Raw genomic sequence first — 24,029 nt, 5'->3', positions numbered from 1 at the left:
GGGTGATAATGGCCGCCGCACAACAAACGTACACCGCCGCCTTTAGGAAGCGTCGGGCCGGCAACGTCGCATGTCTCTCCATAGTAACGGGCGGCCTTGCGTTGCCGCGTTGAGCGTAAATATTGCTAGCGACGCGTGTGTCCAAATATTACCAATTTTGGGATGAAATTTTGAGTAGCTTTATTTAACTTTTTTTTTTGCATAAATAGGATCAGTATCAATAACTCATTACCCAGAATTTGTTTTTTCGGTGATAAAAATGTAGTGGTGTATATTGTATTTTCCAGTTCTGCCTCGGAATGTCATTTCTCTTCACAGCCTCCTTTGAATACTCAATTTAGGTATAGTTTACCGAGGGGACTCAATAATGTAGTTAGTAGGGACTACCTACATAACTTATATAAACAGTCCGCAACCTTTACCCTTTGATTCATTTTACATTTATTAAGTTTCGTCTATCACGCGCGAAATGGTGGATCTGCATCATTCCGACTGAGCAAACATATTTTTCGATGATAATTGCCAATACCTATCATAATAAACTAAAGAAGGAAACTCCCGCAAAAAATTCGAACACTATATTCAATAAATAACGAATCCCAAACTACGTTAGTCAAACAGGCTGCGCGTCCATTGTGGCGTTCCTTAAAAAAGGCAGATCCTCGTCGAAGTCCTTGTCAAAGAAGCAGTTGGAGGGTGGTCCATTGGCGGCGAGGCAGCGGTGCTGGCGCAGCACCAGGTACAGCAGCAGGTTGTACTCGCACGTGGCGTTGGCCACCATCCGCAGCGTCGCCTCCAGCTGCTCCTGCTGCGCGTCCCACGCGCGCAGCCGCTCCACGCTCGCCCCCAGGTACTGGTTCAACTGGGGAAGACCAGAACCGTGTTCAGATCCAATGCCTCCGCACAAACAAGTTTTTCTGTATGGCACACCTAGACAATTTACAATCATTGAATGTTAATCGAAGTAAATAAGTTGCACTGGAAAATATCCTCAAAAATTATCGGATTTTGCTATTAAACATTAAGGTCAAAGTGATTTGACGTAGAATTCAAAACATGTATAGTAGTTAATAAAATACATAACGGTGCAAACAAAGGATCGTACCTATTAATGCATTCAGTACCTTCACTATCCGTCTTTCCATCAGTTTCCTCTGTATCCACTCGCAAATGTAAGTGAAGAACGCTAGTATGAGCAGCGAGAGTGTGAAGAAGAGATCTAGCGGGGGGAGGTGGGAGAAGGCGAGGTCGAACCAGGCCGCGACGGACTGCGGCGGCGGCTCCGACGGCGGCGGCACCAGCTGCTCGTCGGCGGAGTACAGGTCCGGCACGTAGTACTGGGCCGGCAGCAGCAGCAGCGCCACCACCGCCGTCAGCAGTAGCCCGCCCGAACACCCGCTTAGAGGCATCGAGAGCCTGCATTCACTCTTTCACATAACACTAGCGCCACCTCCGACACGCTAAATCCTATCCTAAACATATAGTAAAATCAAGAAATACAATTTATCAAAAACTAGTTTTACAGTATTGTACAGATTTTTGATGTGACTGTGAGTGACTTGTAAAAAGACAGCTATTTATTCCTCTATCACAATCTCTATCAAGAAGTATTTCATTCATAAAATAGTTGTAAAACTTTTTATAGTATTTACTATTTGGCGAAACCATAAACAAAACTCGATTAAAGATTTCGGCCCGTCTCTAGTTTTGTTGGGTATAGAATTAAAAAATAAATCTGTCAATGTCAACGTCATTAGTGTCAACCATACTTTCGCGAAAGTTTTTGTAAATAAATCCAAATAAAACTTTTAAATTAATAAAAAATAATATGTTTTAAGTGCTCTGGTAAATTCTATTTAAAATTGATTACAATATAAAGCTTTGCCTTTAATCTCATGTATCATTAACTGTATTTCCTGTATATCGACAATAATTACCATTCCATTTGTCTCACGATATACTTACAAATTCATTTGATTTCCTGTATTTCCAGGGTCACGCATAAACAATACAATGCAGTAACGAGTAATAACACAAAGAAGTGCGTCGCTCCTCGATGAGAGAGGTCACCATGAAGAAAGCGATATTATTTAAAAGTGCTTCCGACGACTACGTGAAAGCTTTCACTGACTGTAACTATGAAGTCATATTCGTTGAACCTCTACAGTTCAAATATATAAATACAGAAGAGCTAAAGGAAAAGCTTCAGCAAAAATATGATGGACTAATACTAACAAGCCCCAGAGCAATAGAAGCTGTCTCAAAGTGCTGGGACCCATCTAAGTTTGTTTCATGGAATGCACGAAAGACATACACCGTAGGAGATGTGAGTCGACAGAAGATAACACTTATGTTGGGCCTGGAAGCACTAGGGGCGACATCCGGTAATGCAGAAAACCTAGCTAAGTTAATCTGTAATGAGAATCCCAAATCCTCAAAATTTCTATTTCCTTGTGGGAATTTAAGGTCTGAAACTTTGCCGAACACATTGGAATCTGCAGAGCTGTCTGTGGATGCAGTGGTAGCGTACGAGACTGTGGAAAATGAGAACTTACAGCAAGAGCTGGTGGAGCTGAATGAGTCTGAAGAAGAGCCATACTGCCTGGTGTTCTTCAGCCCCTCTGGGTGCGAGTATGTGCATAGGCGGCTCAAGACATTTAGCAACAAGCTCTCTAGCATACCACACTTTGCTATTGGCAACTCTACAGCTCACAAGATTGAGAACTTTGGAGTGGACATCGCGGGTGTGGCCGCACGCCCCAAGCCCGACAGTGTTGTGGAAGCCGTGCAGAATTATTTCACAGCTCTGACTGAGGGGAGATAATAATTATGAACTTTATTTTAGTTGGTGATGGCTCATGTACAAATATGTAATTATTTTAAAATGTTTTATACAAATTTTGTTACTCTAGATTAAATTTTGTTATTACAAATTTTATTAAGAATGTAGTTTTTTATAAATCTCAATATCCCATGAACATAAAACAACAATACTTAATGAAGAATGTATCTTTATTACCTAATTATTATCATTAGAATACATATAAAATACAAAACTTATACACTAGCTTTATTATAAGTTAATAAAATTGTTATACAAATATTTAAACCTTTTTTAAACAAGTCAAAAGAAGTCCATGATGTCTTGCATAAATCAAGAAAAACATCTACCTACCTATCTGGATCTACTGGATTAGAATTCTGATCCAGAAGTTATCAGTAGGTCTGAAATTTTCAGATAGAGCTTACTCAATCAAATGCTTGTGTTAGAGGAATATATCTTAATAGTCCAGGTCCAGCGGCCGGCAGTGTTCGTCGCTAATGGCGCCAACTAGTGAGATACACGCAGATCAGTTCCGTTGACAACTACTTGTGGTCCAAAGACGAGCACAGCTCGCGATGTTCCAGATGTAGCCAGAAGACTTTTTTTTATGCATAAGGCAGATATTTGACCACAATCGCACCTGATGTTAAGTGGGATGCAGTCTAGGATGGTACATAATATATTATCTGCCCTGGAAGTACCTATTCACTCGCCTTGAAAAGACCCGTATTATAGTCTTCGGGAAAGACAGCAGCAGGCAACGAATTCCAGTCCCTAGCTGTTCGTATTATAAAAGAGTCATCGAAACGCTTAGTGCGAGCTGGTGGAATGTCAACAACTGGAACAGAACAAGCATTTTGCTGTTTAAATTGACAATTACAATGAATGTATCTCCAAGCCGTCGGTCGTAAGCGTCCTGCTCCCGGGTTTTGGAGCTCCCATTGTGGTGTTTGGTTGCGGTCGGCTGTGGAAGGCGCCTGGCTAGGCGTCCTGCTCGCGGGCGCGCGGGCGGGGCGGCTCGAGGCGCGGGCGCGCCGCGTCCAGGCGCCGCGTGGCCGCCGCGTACGTGGCGCCCGCGCTGCCCGTCAACAGCGCCGACGCCGTCACGCCCAGCGGCTGTGTGGAGGAGATGGTGCCCATCAATACAGTTGGAAAACCTCATAACAATTTTAAAATATCTCACATATAATAAACCAGTTGTAATGGTTGGTAACACTGCGGCGGCCATATTAAAATTGAAAACCAAAAGCGAAAGACAGACATTGTTGTACAAGTTGTGTTGCACGTTTACTGCTATAATAATAATATTATGCATGCTGTGGTTATTATCGTTTGTGTGGGAGTAGTTAGCTAGAGACCTTTGGCTTAATTGTTAATTATTTTTTTTAATTGTGTTTAATACTGTATCTTATGTTGATAGCCCAATATAATAAATAAATAAATATCAGACCTACATATAATACACCAGTCTTGCAGTCATGTAAATAATTATTAATTAACATTTTATGTTGATGGTCTATAGACAACTGTCCTGTTAAATCTCTATTGACTGTTATTACATTTTTTTTCTTGTGGACCCTAATAACTAACAGATAATTCTTAGTTGACGACGAGACTAACGTTACGTAGTTCACGGTCTATTCTGAATAGGTAAGCTACTAAATGAAGTGTGCACTTCGTCAATGTCTGTTGTGGACGCCCTCTGCCCCATCTAGGGGACATAGGACCCTAAGTAAGTATAAGTACTTCGTCAATCAAGCCAATAAGTTTATTTTATAAAGCCTGGTCCGTGAGCACGTAGAATCCCGTCCAATGACCCCAAGCTACCCATCCTTATCGCTCGCGCGTAATTATATTGCTGTCGCGACTGTGCGACGCGCGCCCGCAGTGAGTGTGCGAGCGCGACAGCAACATAATTACGTGCGAGTGACAAGGATGGGCAGCTTGGGGTCATTGGACGGGAATCTACGTGCTCACGGACCAGGCTTTAGGTGAACTCACGAGCAACAAGTACCCGGCGGCCGTGCCCATCTCGCAGAACACGGCGCTGAGGATGGCCGACACCAACACTATGGCTCCCATCACCACAGACACCGTGATGTCCTGGAATCGTGCACAATCAACAATTATTTTTATTGGAAATTGAGGCAATTGTTGTCGAGACACTTAGCACGTCTACTGCTATAATGAGAATTATAATCACACACTAATGATGTGATGAAATTTAGAATATGATTACTAAAATAGATTGGTAGATGTACGGACTGATAAGGAAAATACTCATTTGTAATTTACATCAGGTAATTTCTATTTTGCAATATCTAAGTTCAAATAAGCTAATTATTCTAAGATTACATCAGTCTTGATACTTTATGTCCATGACATCTTTTTTGGTATGAGTATTTCAAATCCGAGCCTCCTTAGAGACCACAATTTACAAAACGTGACAGTTGTAATTCCGAAGTCACTTTGCCAGGAGCAAAGTTACTCCGTAAAGTGATTTTGAAATTAAAACTGTCAAGTTTTGAACTCGTCTATAGGGATTTTTTAGGGCTGTGTGAGTTTACATCAAACGTGCTCACTAGTGAAAAATTACATTAAATGTATGACGGATTGTACAGCGCGCCCCTAGCGGAAACTTTCAAGAACTAAAATTTTCATATATTTTGAAACGCGCTCACTAGTGAGCACACTAAAGCCTTGATCACACGTACCGAGTAATCGGGCGAGACAGTGCTGTCGGCCGAGTACTCGGTGCATATGAACATAGCGCCGAGTGATCGGCCGGGTGCTCGGCCGAGCAAAGCGACGAGACAGTAGCTCGACTCCCGTTCAACTTACTAGGCCGAGTATCCACCCTCCCGCTGCCTCGCACTGTCTCGCTCGCTCGCTCGGCAGGTCTGAACGTGCACTGTCTCGCCACCCGCCACTCGGCCAAGATTGACGTCACGTCCACAGATTAGAGAAAAAGAAAAGTCTCAATAGAACTGAACTGACTGTGCTAATTTCAGAACACGTGTGAACAGCTACTCGTTTAAATCACTGTTTCGACTGAGTAAACATTTTACTGTCTCGCCCGTTTACTCGGTACGTGTGATCAAGGCTTAAGCCCTTTGATGTCAGTGCGAGCGACTCACAGCGAACAGCCAGGCGCGCGGCGCCCGGGCCGGCAGTTGGAACGCCTGCGCCGCGCACAGCAGCGCCTGTGCCGCCGCCGCCGCCAGCGCCGCGCCCGCGCCGCCCGCCGCCAGCGCCGCGCCCGCGCAGCTGCCGCCGCCCAGGAACAGGCCCGACAGCGCGATGCTGCCCATCTGCAAGCCCCGCCACATATTCCAATTGTTTATTACGTGTCACACATTATACTCACAGTGTCTAACTAATTGATTAACTACCGTATTCACAAACGATTTTTGGCATGAGGCAACAAAACGAACGCACAACGTTGAATATAGCTCTGTGATTGGTTTGTGTGTCACCGTGTGCGTCCACGCGCACTGTGGGACCTCATAGTAATGTTTGTGAATACGGGCGTAAGATTAGTCGCATCTGGAAATAAGTTGTAAAGATAAACGTCTACACTAAGTTAGTACTTCCGGCTAGTGGTCGGCACTCGAAAACTTTACTGCGCCACTGGGTGGGTCGATCTGTTACAAGTCGCGGAAAACATATCTGGATGCGTGACAGTACCGGACTTTATGGAAATCCGTGGGAAAGCCTTTATCCAGCAGTAGACGACATAAGGTTGAAACGAAGATAAACGTCGGTATTATTTATTTCAGCTGACCACCTTAACAGCATAATGATAAATAACAAAACAACAGAACTAGAGATGGATAACATGAGTTTTTTCAACAAATTTAGGTAGAATTTTCCCGTCTTTTCTACGCCAATATTAGTCATTTTAAAAATCAATATAATCTACATACTTACACCCTTGCTTTGAAGATCTGCCGACATAATCAAATTGATTAGATATAGCCGATAAAGGCTACTCCGATAAATTAAGGAACTGGAACTAATTTGCAGTAGAAACTTTATTCACTAACAAATTTTGTTAGAAATGTCAGATCTTATCAATAAGTAATACATCTACATCATCTAATGACGACATAAAATTCTTATCTCAAAATAATTACAAATGTGAGGGACTAAATTACCATAGACTTTTATCAATGCATCATTACAAACACAGCAGCCGAATGCGAAGGGTGTAAAAATTACATACTCGTATTTAAAAGTGGTGAATAGTGTGCATAGTTCGCAGAGCTGATGGCCGCTGGGGCAAGAAAGTTCTCGAGTGGCGGCCACGGGCCGGAAGACGTAGCGGTGGACCGACGATCTGGTGAAGTTCGCGGATGGTGAAGTACCGATGCGGGCAGTGCAGGATCGGCCGTCGTGTAAATCCTTGGGGAGGCCTCTGTCTAGCAGTGGACGTCATTTGCCTGTAGCGAGCTACGGCGTTATGTTAGTGAATACGTACTTACAACAGCCAGCACCTTGAGGAACCACTCCGTGGACAGGAAGAAGGCGTGGTCGCTGTAGTACTCGCGCAGCACGCGCACCTCGTACGCGTCCATATCCAGTTCCCCTCTCACGCTTGCCGACACACGACTCATGCCACTAGTTATTTTAATACTTTTCCTTTATAAACTCGTACCTTTAATAAACTTTGGAATTGAATTGTTTGATATTTAAAAAATCCGAAAACACGGCACACGAGATGCATTTCATGTCTCTTCAAAGAGATTCTTTTTTAAAACGAGTGAATCGGTAGATAACATAATTTAGATCTAATCTATGAAATCACAGTATAAAATAACCCATTAAAGAAATTTTACGGATATCTGCGATCGTGATAATCTTAGATAAGGGATCGGAGTGGGGAGTGACAGAAAAACCAAAGAATTGTATAAAACCATATATTATCATTAAAATTTAAAAGTAAAAATGACTCGCACATTGATCGAGATCGTACACCTGTCACTTACGGAATAAATCGATACAGTAAAGACAAACACATGCGGAACAGTAATCTCAAAAGGTCTGTAAAAATATTACAAACGAATCTATTCAATTCCGAATCGAAAGGTGTATTTACAAACAGAAGTGGAATGTAACTGGTCGTGATATGTATGCGTCGGGAACGGAACGGGCGGCCTACGGCGCGCGAGCAGCGGCCACTCGCATCAAGACGTCTCCCTGGTTTTACTTAATTTAAATTAATCCAAACAAGATATTGATTCATTTTGCAAATACGAATCAATTGTTTATTGAGTATATCGTACGAAATTTTTGTAATTATCCACCAGAGTTTGTCTATCACTTATTCACCAGGGGTGTCTTAAAAAGGTAAGATACCTCATGGACATTTTAACATCAATTGAGATGGATATCGTAGGTAATTTCTCAAAGTCAAACTGCGTTTTTTAATAGAATTTTACTGATCGTATTTCAAACGAAAAAGCCCTAGTAACAAATGTTGACTAGTTATATGTATGACGAGGTGGCCCAACTGAACTCGCTAACGCGCGTAACAAGGTGCCGGATGAGGACGGGAAATAATCGAGGAGTGAGGTGGCTAAAGGGAAACCAGAACGCGCCAAGGCTGGAGCGCCCCCACCTGCCATCGATACTTATTGCTTGCGAGTAAAACTTGGAACTAAAACACAAACTTCATAACGGTTCACTGTGACATTAGTTAAAATCTAATTTTGTGCTAGATGCATTAAAATCATGTATAATTAAGACATTTCAAATTATTAAGTTTAAATATTACCATTCAAATACGGTATTGATAATTTTGATTTGACTATGTAGTCACTTTTACCTTAGACCTTAAAGAAGCCCAAGTTAACAGTAAGACAGCCCAGGACCGAGCCGCCTGGAGACGCATGACGCGGAGGGCTGACCCCAAATAAAATGGGAATGGGCCAGGCAAAGTAGTAGTAAGTAGTCACTTTTACAACTTGAATTCAACCAATATTCGTTGAGTAATTTTTCAAAAAATTAAAACATTGGAATAATTTCTTAGATTTGCAAAATATTCCCAATAGGTTACATACATAGAATCCTTAGCGTCTGTCTGTCTAGACACAGCTTGGCAGGGGCGCCGCTAGCCTGCTCCTTTACGTCTTCTACGTCAACCAAAGAACAGTATAAACTTCCTAAGCTCATGGAGCGTGTACGAGATCAGACAGTATAAAATTATTTCCTATAACAATTCTTAATATATTCGAATTCTCCTTACGACTAACTATTACAAATGTCGCTTACGAACTTCATAATAATAAATATCATGCAAACGATTCAATCCAGTACAAGCTTACGAGGAAATAAAGATCTGACATACATAATACGTAGTATGGTTCACCCATCTATACAACAATAATCACTCTTAACGGAATAATATATTTCGCTTACAAGTCGAAATTACCCTTTTACATTTGTGTATACAGCGGTCTGTGTCGGACTGGGGACCGGGCGGGCCTCGTCGGCGAGACTGGACCTAACTTGTGCAAACTACCGCAACCATCTCATCAATACCGCGTAGAGGCGAACCTCCTTTGTGCTTGCCGCCAGCAGCAGCTAATCATACAAAAACTTCCCCCTTTCCCGCATGATGCACATAATAACTTCTTTTAAGACATAGGTACATACTCTTTTTCGAAGACATTATACGTTTTATAAATACAGTTATACCAAATTAAAAGATTCACATAAAGACATGATCAAATAGCCAGGGTAATTTTAAGGGCACCATAGACGGAGCGGGAATAGGGTGGCTTTGGATTGATAACTCACTATCATCAGCAAATCGGTTCGGTAAACTCTATCCACGGTATGATGATCATCGTTGCGAACTACCCGAGGAACGTAATCAAATTACAGTAAACCGACTAAAGCTACGAAACGGACTAGCGTCAAAATCAGACTTGCGTACAACAGTGGACTAGAGCGAGCGCGGGCTCGCTGGCAGTGCGGGGCCACGGGCCGGGACTACTGCCCCATAAGGCCCACACACATACGTATTAACATACACGACGCAAGTTCATTCAAGGCCAAGACTTGCAACAGATTTTAGTTTGATTGGCAGCTCCAAACGTACTCCGCAAAACGAAATCGATAAATACGACCTGTGTACGCGAAAGAGTCGTAATATATCGGAATTTGCAGTGTTCGACGTAAACGGATACCTCCATTATTCTTGTTTTATATTAACAACGCTGTTGCGTTACGTTCACTCTACATATAACGCTACAACCAACGCACCGTCTCATTGTGGTCAAAAGCACGATCATCATTTATTGACTATTCACTACTAGGTGCAAATCCCACTAAAATCTATTTTTCATTCTAGTTGCGTCGTCAAGTTAAATGAATCTGTGGTGCCGGCAGCGTCGTGATGTCACGAGTCATCCGTGACGTCACGCGTCGTCACTATGAAATACACGAGGAATGACAACGATATCACTAAGCGCGGTGCGCGGATGACACGAGACCGAACTTTCACCTTCAGGGTTTCCTAGTACGATTAATTTATTGTTAAATTTTTGGTCAAGTTACGATTTCAACTCGAAATGGAACACGGTAGACTACGACTACCTCCAACGACGCGACAAACGTCGGGAATCAAAGACAAATAGAACACCCCGCCCATTCACTGGAGGCGGCGGGGTCGGTGACCGCAACGAACCACAATCAGGGCTAGGGATGGCCTATCCCATGCAACTCTTAAACATACACATTACAACAGTTTACATGAACTACAGTTGATTTTAAGTAAACAACTTGAGACTTGAACCTTACACAATTACCAAAAGGGGGCCTCGAACTCACATAATGGCCATCAGTAATTTCAGAAAATGTCAGTTCAAATACCAAGTCTTACTCAAAATATTGATCTGAAATCAGGAGTAATAAAAATGTAAAGCCATCTTATGGCAATACAAAGTGAGGGCTTTATATTGACAAATATTAGGCATAACGCACTCGTCTCAGTCGGCCGAGTACGATCAGCAGCGGCCACACGTCTAGCGACGATCGGCACAGATAGATACAAGTAGACAATACATAATGACTGATGTCGTAGAAAAGATCATCGTCGCTAGGAATCCACCACACGATGGAAGTAATATTACAAATACATTAAATATCAACTCTTCACTAAGTACCGATATCGAAAGTTGGTGTTTGTCTATGGTTCATAACTTCAAATATCAAATAGTTATTTGTTTCTGACCTTAAGGCTTGAACGATCGACTCAGTTTGAACATGTAGTGATAGGCAACTGCCGCAGAGGCACCGGCGAAGGGTCCACGCAAACTGGCAACATCTCCACAAGTACACAGCCCAGTAGAGGCCGGCCGCGGCCATCCCGCGGCGCGCGCTTAGAAGCGCGTGGTGGTGAGCGGTCACTGGAATTGAGAAAGGATACATTTATTTATGTAGAATTGTTATAGCTCACTCAATGTTTAAACTTGAGTATTCACAGCTGATGACAAAGGACGAGTACAAAGTACACTCGCGAGCAAAAATATGGAATCATCCTGTTTGTTTCGAGCGATCACAAAAACTAAATAACTAATAAAAGACAAATAAAAATGGTGCCATTTTAAAGGTAATACTATAAACTTTAAATTGATACCACAGATACATACAGTCATTCAGTTCTTAAGATCGCTCTGAACAAAACACAAGGGGATGATTCCATACTTTTGCTCGTAAGTGTAGTTTTCATTTTTTTAATTTAGTAGGTACATTGTGACGGGATCGCGGTGCGAAAAATGTAAACTTTAACGACAACAAAACACTGAGTTGCGATCCTATCGAGTAATCGTTCTATCAAAATGACCCTTGTGAATACGGATTTAGAACTGTTTTTCGTGACTTACGTGAATTAGACCACTGGGCACGTAAGGATCAAGGGAGGACTTTCTTACCTGGAGAAAGATCTTTAACACTGCAGTACACGCGCCCCCTTTTTTACACGAATAAACGCGCGGCCTACTCTGGTAAGTCAATTTAAAATCACTGTGAATCAGTTTGTAAGCAATTTATGAATAGAATTACTATGTAAATGATAAAAGTGTTTATTATAGTTATTTTATAATCAAAGTTTTTTTATATAACTAAACTAAAATAAAATAAAATATTTGGGATCAAACATTATAAACAGATTTTAAGTTGTAATTTTTTTGGACCAAAATTGCACTCTGAGACCAAAGTTAACAAAAAAAATTGACTGAAAAAATATGATTAGTTTTTTATCTGTTATAGTATTCAAGACTTTCTACTGCCTGGTACACGGGTTAAAAATCCATTTGTTGCAAGTCTTTCATAGTTTTTTTGTCGAGTGATTTCGGGCTTTTGAGTAGACCCGCAGTTTTGACGGCCAATTTTAGAAAAGTGCGCAGACGCTAGCGATCCAAGCTTTACTGGCTTACTGACAAATTTAGTAAACGAGGCTTTCCTGAAATGCCAGCTCTCTGGCGCAAGTTTTCAAAAAGTTATAGCGTAATATGTTACCCTGGTCTACTATAGTAGTCCGCGCGTGTACTCTAGTGTTAATGAGAACCGACAACAACAGCGTACCTATAAGGGTTCGTCCTGCTCGAAGGCGGGCGCGGCGGCGGCTGCGGGGGCGGCGGGGGCGGGCGGGGCGGAGGGCACGGCGCGGTAGGCGGCGCGGGGCGCGGCCGCCGCCCACCAGCCGCGGCAGCCGCGCCCCGCCGCGCCCAGCAGCGCGCCCGACGCGCACGCGCCGCCCAGCCCCAGGCCCTGCGGGGGACAATGTATTCTTAGTACTGAAAAACTTAGTAAAGCCTGGTCCGTGAGCACGTAGAATCCCGTCCAATGACCCCAAGCTCGCACACTCACTGCGGGCGCCCGTCGCACAGTCGCGACAGCAACATAATTACGCGCGAGCGATAGGGATGGGTAGCTTGGGGTCATTGGACAAAATTCTACGTGCTCACGGACCAGGCTTTAGTAGATTCTAAGAAAACTATAAACACACTGCATGACTGCATATACTAAGGGCCTTGCCACACTGGCGGATTACAAACGCTTGCAATCCGCTAGTGTGGCAGCTCACTTAGTCTTAGTCCCGGTTTCCACCACGCCGGAGCGGAGCGAAAAAATGTTTTGGATAACCAATCAGATTTCATAATCTCGACTTAAGGTCCTATGTTCCCTAGGTGAAGCAGAGGGCGTCCACAACAATCCTCCATCGCGTTCGGTCTTGAGCTTCGCGTTTGATCTCGCTCCAAGTCTTGCCGATCTTCTTCGCCTCGTCTGCCACAGTGCGCCGCCACGTTTGCTTGGGGCGACCATGTTTGCGTTTTCTTTTGGGGTTCGAATTCAGAGCCTGCTTGGGGATGTGATCGGGATCCCTTCAGAGAGTGTGGCCGATCCAGTTCCACTTGCGGCGCTTGATTTGCTGGTCGATCGGAATTTCGAGGCAGCGTTCCAATAGATCGACGCACAGCACGACGTGCAGCGTGAGCGCCGGGCACGGGCCCTGTGCGTGGGAGGCGGGCGCGGTACTCACGGAGGCGGAGCACAGCAGGCGCGCGATGTCCTCGGGCGCCCAGCGGTACTCGGGCGCGCACAGCACGGCGTGCAGCGTGAGCGCCGGGCACGGGCCCTGTGCGTGGGAGGCGGGCGCGGTACTCACGGAGGCGGAGCACAGCAGGCGCGCGATGTGCTCGGGCGCCCAGCGGTACTCGGGCGCGCACAGCACGGCGTGCAGCGTGAGCGCCGGGCACGGGCCCTGTGCGTGGGAGGCGGGCGCGGTACTCACGGAGGCGGAGCACAGCAGGCGCGCGATGTGCTCGGGCGCCCAGCGGTACTCGGGCGCGCACAGCACGGCGTGCAGCGTGAGCGCCGGGCACGGGCCCTGTGCGTGGGAGGCGGGCGCGGTACTCACGGAGGCGGAGCACAGCAGGCGCGCGATGTCCTCGGGCGCCCAGCGGTACTCGGGCGCGCACAGCACGGCGTGCAGCGTGAGCGCCGGGCACGGGCCCTGTGCGTGGGAGGCGGGCGCGGTACTCACGGAGGCGGAGCACAGCAGGCGCGCGATGTGCTCGGGCGCCCAGCGGTACTCGGGCGCGCACAGCACGGCGTGCAGCGTGAGCGCCGGGCACGGGCCCTGTGCGTGGGAGGCGGGCGCGGTACTCACGGAGGCGGAGCACAGCAGGCGCGCGATGTGCTCGGGCGCCCAGCGGTACTCGGGCGCGCACAGCACGGCGTGCAGCGTGAGCGCCGGGCACGGGCCCTGTGCGTGGGAGGCGGGCGCGGTACTCACGGAGGCGGAGCACAGCAGGCGCGCGATGTGCTCGGGCGCCCAGCGGTACTCGGGCGCGCACAGCACGGCGTGCAGCGTGAGCGCCGGGCACGGGCCCTGTGCGTGGGAGGCGGGCGCGGTACTCACGGAGGCGGAGCACAGCAGGCGCGCGATGTGCTCGGGCGCCCAGCGGTACTCGGGCGCGCACAGCACGGCGTGCAGCGTGAGCGCCGGGCACGGGCCCTGTGCGTGGGAGGCGGGCGCGGTACTCACGGAGGCGGAGCACAGCAGGCGCGCGATGTGCTCGGGCGCCCAGCGGTACTCGGGCGCGCACAGCACGGCGTGCAGCGTGAGCGCCGGGCACGGGCCCTGTGCGTGGGAGGCGGGCGCGGTACTCACGGAGGCGGAGCACAGCAGGCGCGCGATGTGCTCGGGCGCCCAGCGGTACTCGGGCGCGCACAGCACGGCGTGCAGCGTGAGCGCCGGGCACGGGCCCTGTGCGTGGGAGGCGGGCGCGGTACTCACGGAGGCGGAGCACAGCAGGCGCGCGATGTGCTCGGGCGCCCAGCGGTACTCGGGCGCGCACAGCACGGCGTGCAGCGTGAGCGCCGGGCACGGGCCCTGTGCGTGGGAGGCGGGCGCGGTACTCACGGAGGCGGAGCACAGCAGGCGCGCGATGTGCTCGGGCGCCCAGCGGTACTCGGGCGCGCACAGCACGGCGTGCAGCGTGAGCGCCGGGCACGGGCCCTGTGCGTGGGAGGCGGGCGCGGTACTCACGGAGGCGGAGCACAGCAGGCGCGCGATGTGCTCGGGCGCCCAGCGGTACTCGGGCGCGCACAGCACGGCGTGCAGCGTGAGCGCCGGGCACGGGCCCTGTGCGTGGGAGGCGGGCGCGGTACTCACGGAGGCGGAGCACAGCAGGCGCGCGATGTGCTCGGGCGCCCAGCGGTACTCGGGCGCGCACAGCACGGCGTGCAGCGTGAGCGCCGGGCACGGGCCCTGTGCGTGGGAGGCGGGCGCGGTACTCACGGAGGCGGAGCACAGCAGGCGCGCGATGTGCTCGGGCGCCCAGCGGTACTCGGGCGCGCACAGCACGGCGTGCAGCGTGAGCGCCGGGCACGGGCCCTGTGCGTGGGAGGCGGGCGCGGTACTCACGGAGGCGGAGCACAGCAGGCGCGCGATGTGCTCGGGCGCCCAGCGGTACTCGGGCGCGCACAGCACGGCGTGCAGCGTGAGCGCGCCGCCCAGCGTCAGCGACAGTGCGCTCCACGCGCTGGTCAACGTACTCTGCAAACCAGATACAATACTAAGTGTTCAACACATACAAGTTTCTAAAAAACCTCAGCACTCAGTCTTAAGAAACTTATCTTTTCAACTCGACTGAAACTTTATGCCAACCTAGTTTTGCAACAACCGCAAGTTTCAACTTAAGTATTTCTTTTTATATGTATTGATTCTTCGTAATATACCGTCGCTTGCCTCTCTAACTGACGTAACTGACATTTTGCAAAATTTTCAGGCGATCGGACAGATCGATTCGTCTTGCGAAACTGATTAAGATGGTGTAGATAACTCAGTTTCGAAAAAAATGTCAGATACGTCAGTTAGAGAGGCAAGCGACGATACACAGATCACACTGCCATGCGGTGTGCGGTGTGGGCGTGCGGACTGACCAGCTTGTTCCAGTCGATGGGCATGAGCGCGTTGAGGCCGGAGACGTGCATGAGCAGCAGCGCGGCGTGCAGCAGCGCGGACGACAGCGCGGCCAGCTGCAGCAGCTGCACGCGCGGCGCCAGCGGCAGCTCGGCCGCGCGCAGCCCCACGGCCGCCCACACGCACGCCGCCGCCGCGCCCGCCAGCAGCACCACGCCCAGCGTGCACGCGCCGCGCGCCGTCAGCAGGTGCCGCGCGCGGCAGTACAGCGGCGCCAGCGCGCGCGCCCGCACGCCCGCCGCGCGCCGGTAGTGCGCGTGCGAGTCCCACGAGCGCTCCGTGGCCTCCGTGCCGGCCGGCGAGCGCCCGCCGCCGCCCGCGCCGCACCCGCTCCCGGCTATCTCGAAATCCTGCGACGGTGATGACTGACTAATGACTTAAGAAATGCGTGATTTTCGAAGATATAAATTACAGTGTCGCTTCAAGATTACAAAGGAAATAATTCTACATTTTGCTATCCTACTGATATTAAAAATGTGAAAGTTTGTATGAATACCTGGATGTTAACACGTTAGTTACTCTTTCACGCAAAAACTACTGAACAAATTTTGATGAACTTTACAGTATGTTTAAAACATAAAAGCTATAATTTTTGACAATCTGTGACAAATTAAATTTAGCTATTAGAAGCTAGTACGATTTATGTATTCAAATTCTTTTCCATTCTGCTACTTGACAATCTATGTCCGTGAAACAACATTCCAATCATCTGTCTGATTCCAATCTGGTTCTTGAGGCATTCAGTAAGAGATTCAAATCCTATAATAGTTATTATGTAGGCTATTTTCAGAGCACTTAAACATGTTGATGATAAGCTAACACCGTAAGAAAAAAATTACAGACATAAAATCTTAAATATTACTAAATGTCACTGCATCGTAGCACTTTAGTCTAATATACAGTTAGCATAATTTTATTATATGCTTAAATGTAGGGATCTCAAATCTCTTTTTCTTAATAACTTTCTACAAGCAATTAAGTCTCTTATCAAGACCATGACCATGCATGCAACAATGACAATAAAATAGAATAATTATATCATCTTAAAATAAAAAACTTGGATATTTTATTTCTTACCTTATTCAAAATTTATTAGTATACTCCTCAGATTTGACAGTGTAAATTTAGAAAAGACTGATCAGCTGATTTACAGAAAAGATTGGCAAGGTACTGCAAAAGTAAATTGTTGCTATAGAAAAATCTTTAGCCATTAACTTTTTCTAATTTTATTAAATTTTACCCAGCTGTAACTGCCAATGAAAAATATCATCTACCATAACGGGTTAATAAAGAGATTGCCTCCAACCTCCAAGCATTACATCTACCAATGTACATATTTTAATGCAATAAAGAATAATAAATTTCAAAAGTAACATGCATGGGTCAAGAAATCACATAGCCAAGCAATGTGTGATTTAGGCTTTAATAAAGTAAACAGACATGACTTGAACAGGTTTCTACAAAGTAATAGTGACAGTTAAGTGCAATGCATTATAGGGAATGATATCGAAGAGTTAGACGAGTGTTGAGCCCCGTACCTGCACGTCTTCGCCGCGGCAGCTCGTGGGCTCCAGCTCGCGGATCTCGTCGAGCAGCAGCTCCACTTCGTCAGTCGAATACAGCTCGCTCACGGACACGTAGCGCGCCGGCGCCGCTTGCATATCACCCGCGCACTCGCCTACCGCCGAGCGCCTCCGCCCCGGCACCTCCTACCATCAGCCAAACCATCACAACCCTGTCCTCGCTCCGAAATACAACGCCGCACACGACGTTTACCTTTTCCGAACGTTGACATGGAGACTTCGCCCTTTTGTGTGTGACCACATAGTCCAGCGACGCGGTATCGTTCAGTTATAAGCTGACCTAATAAACAAATCCATCCCAGTAATTTCCACACGACGCTTTTTCGCACGCCATGTTTGATAACATATTTTTTTACAAAAGTCACACAGATAAAATAATCACTGCGTAGTGAGGTGCACTAACTTTGCCAGAAATTTTTTATCTCATCTATTTTACTAGTTACCGATTCGATTTTGATAATGTTGGTTACATCACTATCGGCTAGGGATGTACATGGGGGCGTTTGGCAGAAAATAGCGTTTATATGAACTAGTCGTGCTATGCGCATAGTAGGATTCAGTAGTATTTTAGTGTAGTTTCCCTTTTTTTAGATTTTGTTTTTCAATGCAAGGTTTACGCGTTATAAATAAGCAAGCAAAACTTTTAATGATGTGCGCTAACTCAGCGGCATGTGGATGCGGATCACACTACCTACACACCTAATATTTCATTTTCAGGGAGGAAGAATAAAACTAGCTAATTTGATAGATTTATGTATTCAAAATTTATCACTTACATACATAATATCCTTCCACTTTTTTATCACAGAATCAAACAATTCCTATGTGATTAACATGGAATCTTATGATTACAAACGTATATGTATTTTAAACATAAAAAATACAGATGGAACAGTTTTTTTTTTTTTTTTCAAAAAGTAAATAAAAGTTTGGAATATGCAGATAAATTACACAAAACGATATTTTTTTCTAAATTACACCAAAGCACCGTCTAAATGCGTAGTAGGATTACAAAATGTAATTTTATTACAAGTCATTTACCAAAAAATCTAATATAACATATTTACGAACACTTAAGATTAATTTAACAATATAGGTAGAATACTAATGTACTTATGTCACTTACAAATTAACAGATTACATAACTAAAATTAAAATAGTCAGGTGGAACAAATTAAACTTACAACTAAATCCCAGTCCCCATAATAAATCCCAAACTATCCATCAATTGTCAAATTTCAATCTTTATCATTTTTACTTTTAATGACTATTACAATATAAAAGTATTAAGGTATCGAATACCGTGGCTATTTTCATCAAAAACAGATTGAAATTTGACAGCTGATAGACAAAATTTGATTAGGATCGATTAAGCAAGGCGAGAGTAAAAGATTCAACACACGAGTATTCAGTACCACAAACACTCACTAGAACAAGAAATGTCGATAAAAAATATATGGCCATGACCGATGTGAACATTTGTACCATTTTAAATTTCTGAGGTAGCCTCGGGATTTTAGATCAGTCTTAAAATGCTACGGATATAACTTTTAACGCGAACGGTATCATCACGTGAAAGGCGCAAAAGGCACAAAAAGGGAGAACGCGTTAGAAGCCGAAGCCGGGCGGCGGGCGCATGCCGGCGGGCAGCGGCACGCGCGGGCGCGGGGGCAGCGGGGCCTGGGGGGGCTGCGGGGCCCGCGGGGGCTGGGGGGCCTGCGGGGGCCGGGGGGGCCGGTACTCCGGCGCCGCCGGGTTCAGCGCGGACGCCGGCGTCGTGGTCGTGCGCATGGCGCGCGCGATGGCGTCCACCATGTACCAGTGCGCCGCGTTGGAGTCCACGCTGCTCAGCAGCCGGAAGATCTCGCACTCCGACACCGACAGCCGCACGTCGCCGGCGTCGGGCCCCACGCGCGCCGGGCCCTCCGCGCCGCTGTACGGCGGCGGCGGCGACCGCGGCCGCGCCCAGCCCGGCGGCGTCGGCGCGCCGGCCGCGGCCGGGGCCTCGGGGGGCGGCCGCGAGCTCGGGGGGGTCGCCGGCGGGTCGCCGCTCGGGCGGGCCTCGGGCGGCGCGCCGGACGAGCGCGTCGACACATCGGGACAAGAGTCGGGAGTCGACGGACCGGGACGGGAGGGGCCCGCGAGGGGAGCGGGTCGCGGGGGAGCCGCCGCGGGGCCCGGGCGCCGGGCGGTCGCCCCGGAATCCGGACGTCGCGGGGGCGCCGGGCCGGGAAGCGGGGCCGGCATCGGGCCGGGAAACGGGCCGCCGGGGTAGTGCGGCGGACAGAACCCCGGGTACGGGGGATGCGGGAAGAGCATCGGCGAGGGCGGCGAGTACACGGGCGGGTAGAGCGGCACGGCGCCCGGAAACGGCGGGAAGCCGGCGTAGCCCGGCATCGGCAGCATCTGCGAGTACGCGTGCACGAGCGGCGTGACCCCGGGCGGCGGCGGCCGCGGCCGGGGCGCGGCGTCCCGGGGCGCCCGCGGCTCGGCGCGCGGTGCACGCGGAGCGTCCAAACGCGGGCGAGGGGTGACGTTCGGAGGACGAGCGGCGTCGCTCTGAGCGCGCGGGGCCTCGCTGGGCGCACGAGAAGCGTCGCAGGACGCACGCGGGGACTCGCAGGGGGTACGCGGAGTTTCGCAACGCGGAGGCGGGGTCGGGGCGGGGGTGGGCGCGCGCGGCGGGTCGCGGGGCTGGAAGGGCGGGCACTGCGGCCGGAGGGGCACGCAGTTGGAGAGCTGGGGCGTGACGTCGGGCTCGGGGGAGGCGCGCGAGCCGTCGATGCTGTCGGCGGACAGCGAGGCGGAGCGGGCGGGGCCGGCGGGGCTGGGGGGGCCGGCGGGGCTGGCGGGGCCGGCGGGGCCGGGCTCGGGGCTGGCGGCGGGCGGCGGCAGGCTGGCGGGCACGTGGCGGCGGTAGTCGTCCACGTAGTCGAGCGCGATGCCGTCGCGCAGGTAGGCGTGTATCTCGGCGTAGTTGGGCGTGGCGCCGGCCTCGAGCGCGTCGAACCGCGGGAACAGGTAACACTCCGACGTCTGCAACATCGACCGCTCGTCAGGGGGAGGGGGAGGGCCGACGCCGCAGACCTCGGAGGTTCCTGGCGCACGACTGATCTACAACCCCGAAGTCGCGACGACGACAATGACATGCAGTGCTCGAGGCTAGGCTTCAAATGTTATCGAGGCTAGCTTGCAAGTGTTAAAAACTACATATGAACTATGAACAGAACTATATTTATTATATTATTTGAAACAGAGCCTTCATTGATTCTTTCCACATTTACGTTATGTAAATTACATTTTAGTTTCTTGCTGCCGTTGACCCGATTCAGTATAAAATTACTGACTCAAATATCCTAATTTAATTTTGTTTTGCCATAGTTTAAACACTTGCTAGCTAACTAAACATTGAAAAATATCCTCAAATAAACGGTAGTGATAAACATAAGTAAGGTAAGGTACCACTAGGTAAGTTTCTATAGTCTAACCTAACAAAAAATTATACATCTAGTTGGCATGATAAAAAAATGATAGTAACTTTTAAGTTACAAGACGGTGTAATAAGTTTGATGGTAAATACAACAAAAGTAAACTCTACGAGTGAACCTAACGACCGGCATCACGGACAAATCGGGGCATGAATCAACTGCGCTTTAACTTATTTTCCTATACTTCAATTTTAAGTTTGTCAAATCTTATATTTACAATGATTTTATGATTATATCAATAGAATTTCGAAATGAAATTGTACAAACATTACATACCGTGTACGATAATATAACTGGGAGATGCATGAAAAACGCTAGATAAATTTTAATCTTACAATATACAGTACTGCAAGGATCTCTTAGCACTTTGATGACATTGTTGTGAAGGCCCTATTGCGAAATTAGAGTTACCACCTAATAAAATCCACTATTAGGTAACAAAATAACAAGTATGTAGTGTAATTTAGTATTCTTGGCACAAGTGATTTTTTTTAATTTTCGCGACGTTATGCCCTTTAACAATTCCACCACTGGAGCATATAGCTCTAGCGCGATTTATTGCGTTAAAACCTGTTTAATTATTAATTCAATTATGCAACGCGAAAGTTTAAAATTAACTAATATAGCTCTAGCGACTCCACTCTGGCCGGCCGGCTAAGGCAAGCGTGAGAGTCCAATTCGGCGAGCCGAAGACGAGGGTCTTGACCGACTCTCGGGAGCACTCGGATTAACAACTGACCCCGTGGTGTCGCTACTCACCTACAGCTCGCCACAAAGCTTGTGGAAGGCGTTCGTTGGGATACAGATTCAACAGGAAGAGGCCCCTTCAGGATACGATAATGTGTTGGGATGTGTACATGTAGCCAAAGACAGTATCCGCTAAGTGCACTATTGCAGAGAGATGGGTACTAAACCGGGTCTATTCTATTGATAGGAAATTGCTGGACTGGCTACTGGGATATTGATGTGACGACGGGACGCCTGCCACATCAAATGTCTCATCTTGTTAATAACGGCAGACGGAGACTCGCCGCTCACTAAATGGGCCGCCCCATTATATGCTACCGGGTGGCAGCAACATTGGTGTAAATGGTTAAGATTATTGAGAGGTGAGACTGCGGGGCGCAAGATTGCGTCATCGGTCAGCATGCCCCCGGCGTTATGACAGTTTACGCTTCCAACCTGGAGCATAGGTTTTGCTCTCGTGATTCACTCCTGGCCGGCCGGTCAAGGCGAGCCAGGAGGCGAGGGCCAAATCAAAGCGGGCCCTCCGAAGATAGGTGCCCGAGGTGTCGCCACGCACCTTATAGCTCGTCACAAATCAGTCTGAAGAATATGTATACGTGTACCAAAATTGTAGATTGTGATTTTATGACTCTCGGTATATTTTTAATTTTTTATGGAAATAAACAAAAAACGCTTACCAGACGGAAATCGAACAGGTAACAAAGCGCCAAAAGATCCTTGTCGCACCGCACATCATCATCGTTAACTCGCGTCAGACAGTAAAAATATTTTCAAAAGGTCGTTCCCAGAACGAAAAAGGCGAGATTATGCACACGTAACTGAGCTTTCGATTAGTCAGTTCAGTTTTCTACTCGGCTGCGGATCTAACAGACTCAATTTCTTCGCTAACTCCAACCGCTTCCGAAGCAAAACACTCGAGACCGAGACCACGCTGGTCGGCGCCGAGTCGCTCGAGCCCGGCGACTCGCCGGCGCCGCGCCCGCCGGCCGGCTCCGGAGCCACGCCGGCCGGCCCCGGCGCCGCGTGCTCCGGGATCGCCCGCAGCCGCGAGTGCAGCGCGCGCAGCCGCGCCAGCCGCACCGAGCCCTGCGACACCGCCGTCGACACCTCGCTCGAGTCGTCCGCCGGGCCGGGCTCGGGCTCCACGGCCTCCGCCCCGGGCGCCGGCTCCCGCTCGTCGGGCCGAGCGGGGGCGAGGCGCGCGCGAAGCCTGGCGAGCTTCAGCGAGACGCACGACTCGGCGTCGGCGTCCCACGTGGGCAGGCGGCGCGGCGCGCGCCCCACCAGCTCGGACGCGGACGCCGACACGTCGCTGAGCGCGTCGTCGTCGCGGGGCGCGGGCGGGGCGGGGGGGCGCACGTGGACCAGCGCGGCCAGCAGCGAGCGCACGTCGGAGGCGGGCGGCGCGCGGACGGCACTCACCCGCAGGGCGGAGTCGGCGCGCGGGTCGGCGTACCCGGCGCGCACCATCTGCGAGCTCACGCACACGTCCTCCTCCGTCGACGTGTCGATCAGGAACACCTCCAGGATGTCCTCCTGAAATCACGGAACGATCGTTGCGTGCGTCGGTCGCGTTTGATATTGAACGCGGCGGAGGATGGGCGGGGGGCGTTGTCAGTTTTTTTTTTCGCCAAGTCGGGACTTTGGCACTTTTTGAGTGAAAATAGCGGGATTCTTCCGTCAGAAGCGGGACATAGTAAAAAAACGTATATAATCAAAGGTTTTCAAATATTTATCTTTTTATTTGACTTAAAATTACGTTTACGTGACAATAGATACCAAAAGTAACCATATTATAGAAAATGTATTTTAACAAAAAAATAATATTTTAAATCAGATTTACCTACTCTATCGTTAAATTCGTCTTTAGAATAAAAAAAGAAAAAGATTAAAAAAGTTTTATTCTTTAGAATAATATAGCGTTTCAAACAATAGTCTGGTGAAGTGAGTGTCTCTCTCCGAAAAGCGGGACCAAGCCAGTCCCGCGCGGGACATTTAAATTTGATTTAAAAATCGGGACGTCCCGCCAAAATCGGGACGTCTGGCAACGCTGCGGGGCTCACCTCGCGGTCGACGGCGGCGACGTTGGCGACGAGGCGGCGGTCGCGCACGAGGTGCAGGAAGTGCGCGGCGGCGGCGTGCGGCCAGCGGCGGCCGGCGCCGGGCGGGCGCACGGCGGCGAGGCGCGCGCGCACGGCCTGCGCCGGCAGCGCCGCCCACGCGCGCCGCAGCGGCTTCAGCGCGCTCACCGCCACGCTCTCCACCGTGCCGTAGTCGATGTGCCGCACCTGCGACGAGGGACGCGTGAGCTCGGCTCGTGACGTGTCACCTGACGTGACGGCGTCTTTCCGTTCTATACATAGCCAGAACGCAAGGGTGTGAAACTAATC

At 48.9% G+C, this 24,029-nt stretch overlaps 4 protein-coding genes and 2 long non-coding RNA genes across 7 annotated transcripts; 1 reads left to right on the top strand and 5 right to left on the bottom strand.

Annotated features, from left to right (window-relative positions):
- Positions 1 to 563: 563 nt before the first annotated feature.
- LOC135079772 (uncharacterized) lies at positions 564 to 1,555 on the bottom strand. The gene is made up of 2 exons (XM_063974374.1): positions 1,125 to 1,555; positions 564 to 862 (listed from the first exon to the last, which is right to left on the bottom strand). The coding sequence occupies exons 1-2, from the start codon at positions 1,407 to 1,409 to the stop codon at positions 614 to 616; spliced, it is 534 nt and encodes a 177-aa protein (XP_063830444.1). The 5' UTR covers positions 1,410 to 1,555; the 3' UTR covers positions 564 to 613.
- Positions 1,556 to 1,758: 203 nt separating this feature from the next.
- On the top strand, positions 1,759 to 2,945 carry LOC135079771 (uroporphyrinogen-III synthase-like). The gene is made up of 2 exons (XM_063974373.1): positions 1,759 to 1,845; positions 1,994 to 2,945. The coding sequence occupies exon 2, from the start codon at positions 2,057 to 2,059 to the stop codon at positions 2,822 to 2,824; it is 768 nt and encodes a 255-aa protein (XP_063830443.1). The 5' UTR covers positions 1,759 to 1,845; positions 1,994 to 2,056; the 3' UTR covers positions 2,825 to 2,945.
- Positions 2,946 to 6,043: 3,098 nt separating this feature from the next.
- LOC135080146 (uncharacterized) lies at positions 6,044 to 12,476 on the bottom strand. 2 transcript variants are annotated; one of them, XR_010258952.1, is made up of 3 exons: positions 12,416 to 12,476; positions 7,309 to 11,238; positions 6,044 to 6,135 (listed from the first exon to the last, which is right to left on the bottom strand). It is a non-coding gene; the product is annotated as an uncharacterized LOC135080146 (long non-coding RNA). The 2 variants fall into 2 exon arrangements; XR_010258954.1 differs by having other exon boundaries at positions 6,051 to 6,135; positions 7,305 to 11,238.
- A 741-nt stretch (positions 12,477 to 13,217) lies between these two features.
- LOC135080290 (uncharacterized) lies at positions 13,218 to 17,759 on the bottom strand. Its single transcript, XM_063974976.1, has 4 exons — positions 17,598 to 17,759; positions 17,360 to 17,530; positions 15,782 to 16,171; positions 13,218 to 15,395 (listed from the first exon to the last, which is right to left on the bottom strand). The coding sequence occupies exons 2-4, from the start codon at positions 17,480 to 17,482 to the stop codon at positions 13,218 to 13,220; spliced, it is 2,691 nt and encodes an 896-aa protein (XP_063831046.1). The 5' UTR covers positions 17,483 to 17,530; positions 17,598 to 17,759.
- Positions 17,760 to 19,012: 1,253 nt separating this feature from the next.
- Positions 19,013 to 19,810, bottom strand: LOC135080289 (basic proline-rich protein-like). The gene has a single exon (XM_063974975.1). It carries the CDS (start codon positions 19,808 to 19,810, stop codon positions 19,013 to 19,015), a length of 798 nt encoding a protein of 265 aa, XP_063831045.1.
- Positions 19,811 to 20,282: 472 nt separating this feature from the next.
- On the bottom strand, positions 20,283 to 23,783 carry LOC135079770 (uncharacterized). The gene is made up of 3 exons (XR_010258895.1): positions 23,703 to 23,783; positions 23,062 to 23,175; positions 20,283 to 20,440 (listed from the first exon to the last, which is right to left on the bottom strand). It is a non-coding gene; the product is annotated as an uncharacterized LOC135079770 (long non-coding RNA).
- Positions 23,784 to 24,029: the final 246 nt, after the last annotated feature.

Source organism: Ostrinia nubilalis, chromosome 17 (genome assembly GCF_963855985.1).
Source record: "Ostrinia nubilalis chromosome 17, ilOstNubi1.1, whole genome shotgun sequence".
NCBI lineage: Eukaryota > Metazoa > Arthropoda > Insecta > Lepidoptera > Crambidae > Ostrinia > Ostrinia nubilalis.
Note: the sequence above shows the minus strand (reverse complement) of the source record. Positions and strands in the feature narration are given on the sequence as shown.

Excerpts from the sequence above, each read along its gene's own strand:
- LOC135079772 (XM_063974374.1), bottom strand. The coding sequence starts at position 1,409 with ATGCCTCTAAGCGGGTGTTCGGGCGGGCTACTGCTGACGGCGGTGGTG. Across the intron at positions 863-1,124 it reads TGGAAAGACGGATAGTGAAG|TTGAACCAGTACCTGGGGGC; the intron begins GTACTGAATGCA and ends GGTCTTCCCCAG.
- LOC135079771 (XM_063974373.1), top strand. The coding sequence starts at position 2,057 with ATGAGAGAGGTCACCATGAAGAAAGCGATATTATTTAAAAGTGCTTCC.
- LOC135080290 (XM_063974976.1), bottom strand. The coding sequence starts at position 17,482 with ATGCAAGCGGCGCCGGCGCGCTACGTGTCCGTGAGCGAGCTGTATTCG. Across the intron at positions 16,172-17,359 it reads GCCGCGGCGAAGACGTGCAG|GATTTCGAGATAGCCGGGAG; the intron begins GTACGGGGCTCA and ends TCACCGTCGCAG. Across the intron at positions 15,396-15,781 it reads CCATCGACTGGAACAAGCTG|AGTACGTTGACCAGCGCGTG; the intron begins GTCAGTCCGCAC and ends TCTGGTTTGCAG.
- LOC135080289 (XM_063974975.1), bottom strand. The coding sequence starts at position 19,810 with ATGCTGCCGATGCCGGGCTACGCCGGCTTCCCGCCGTTTCCGGGCGCC.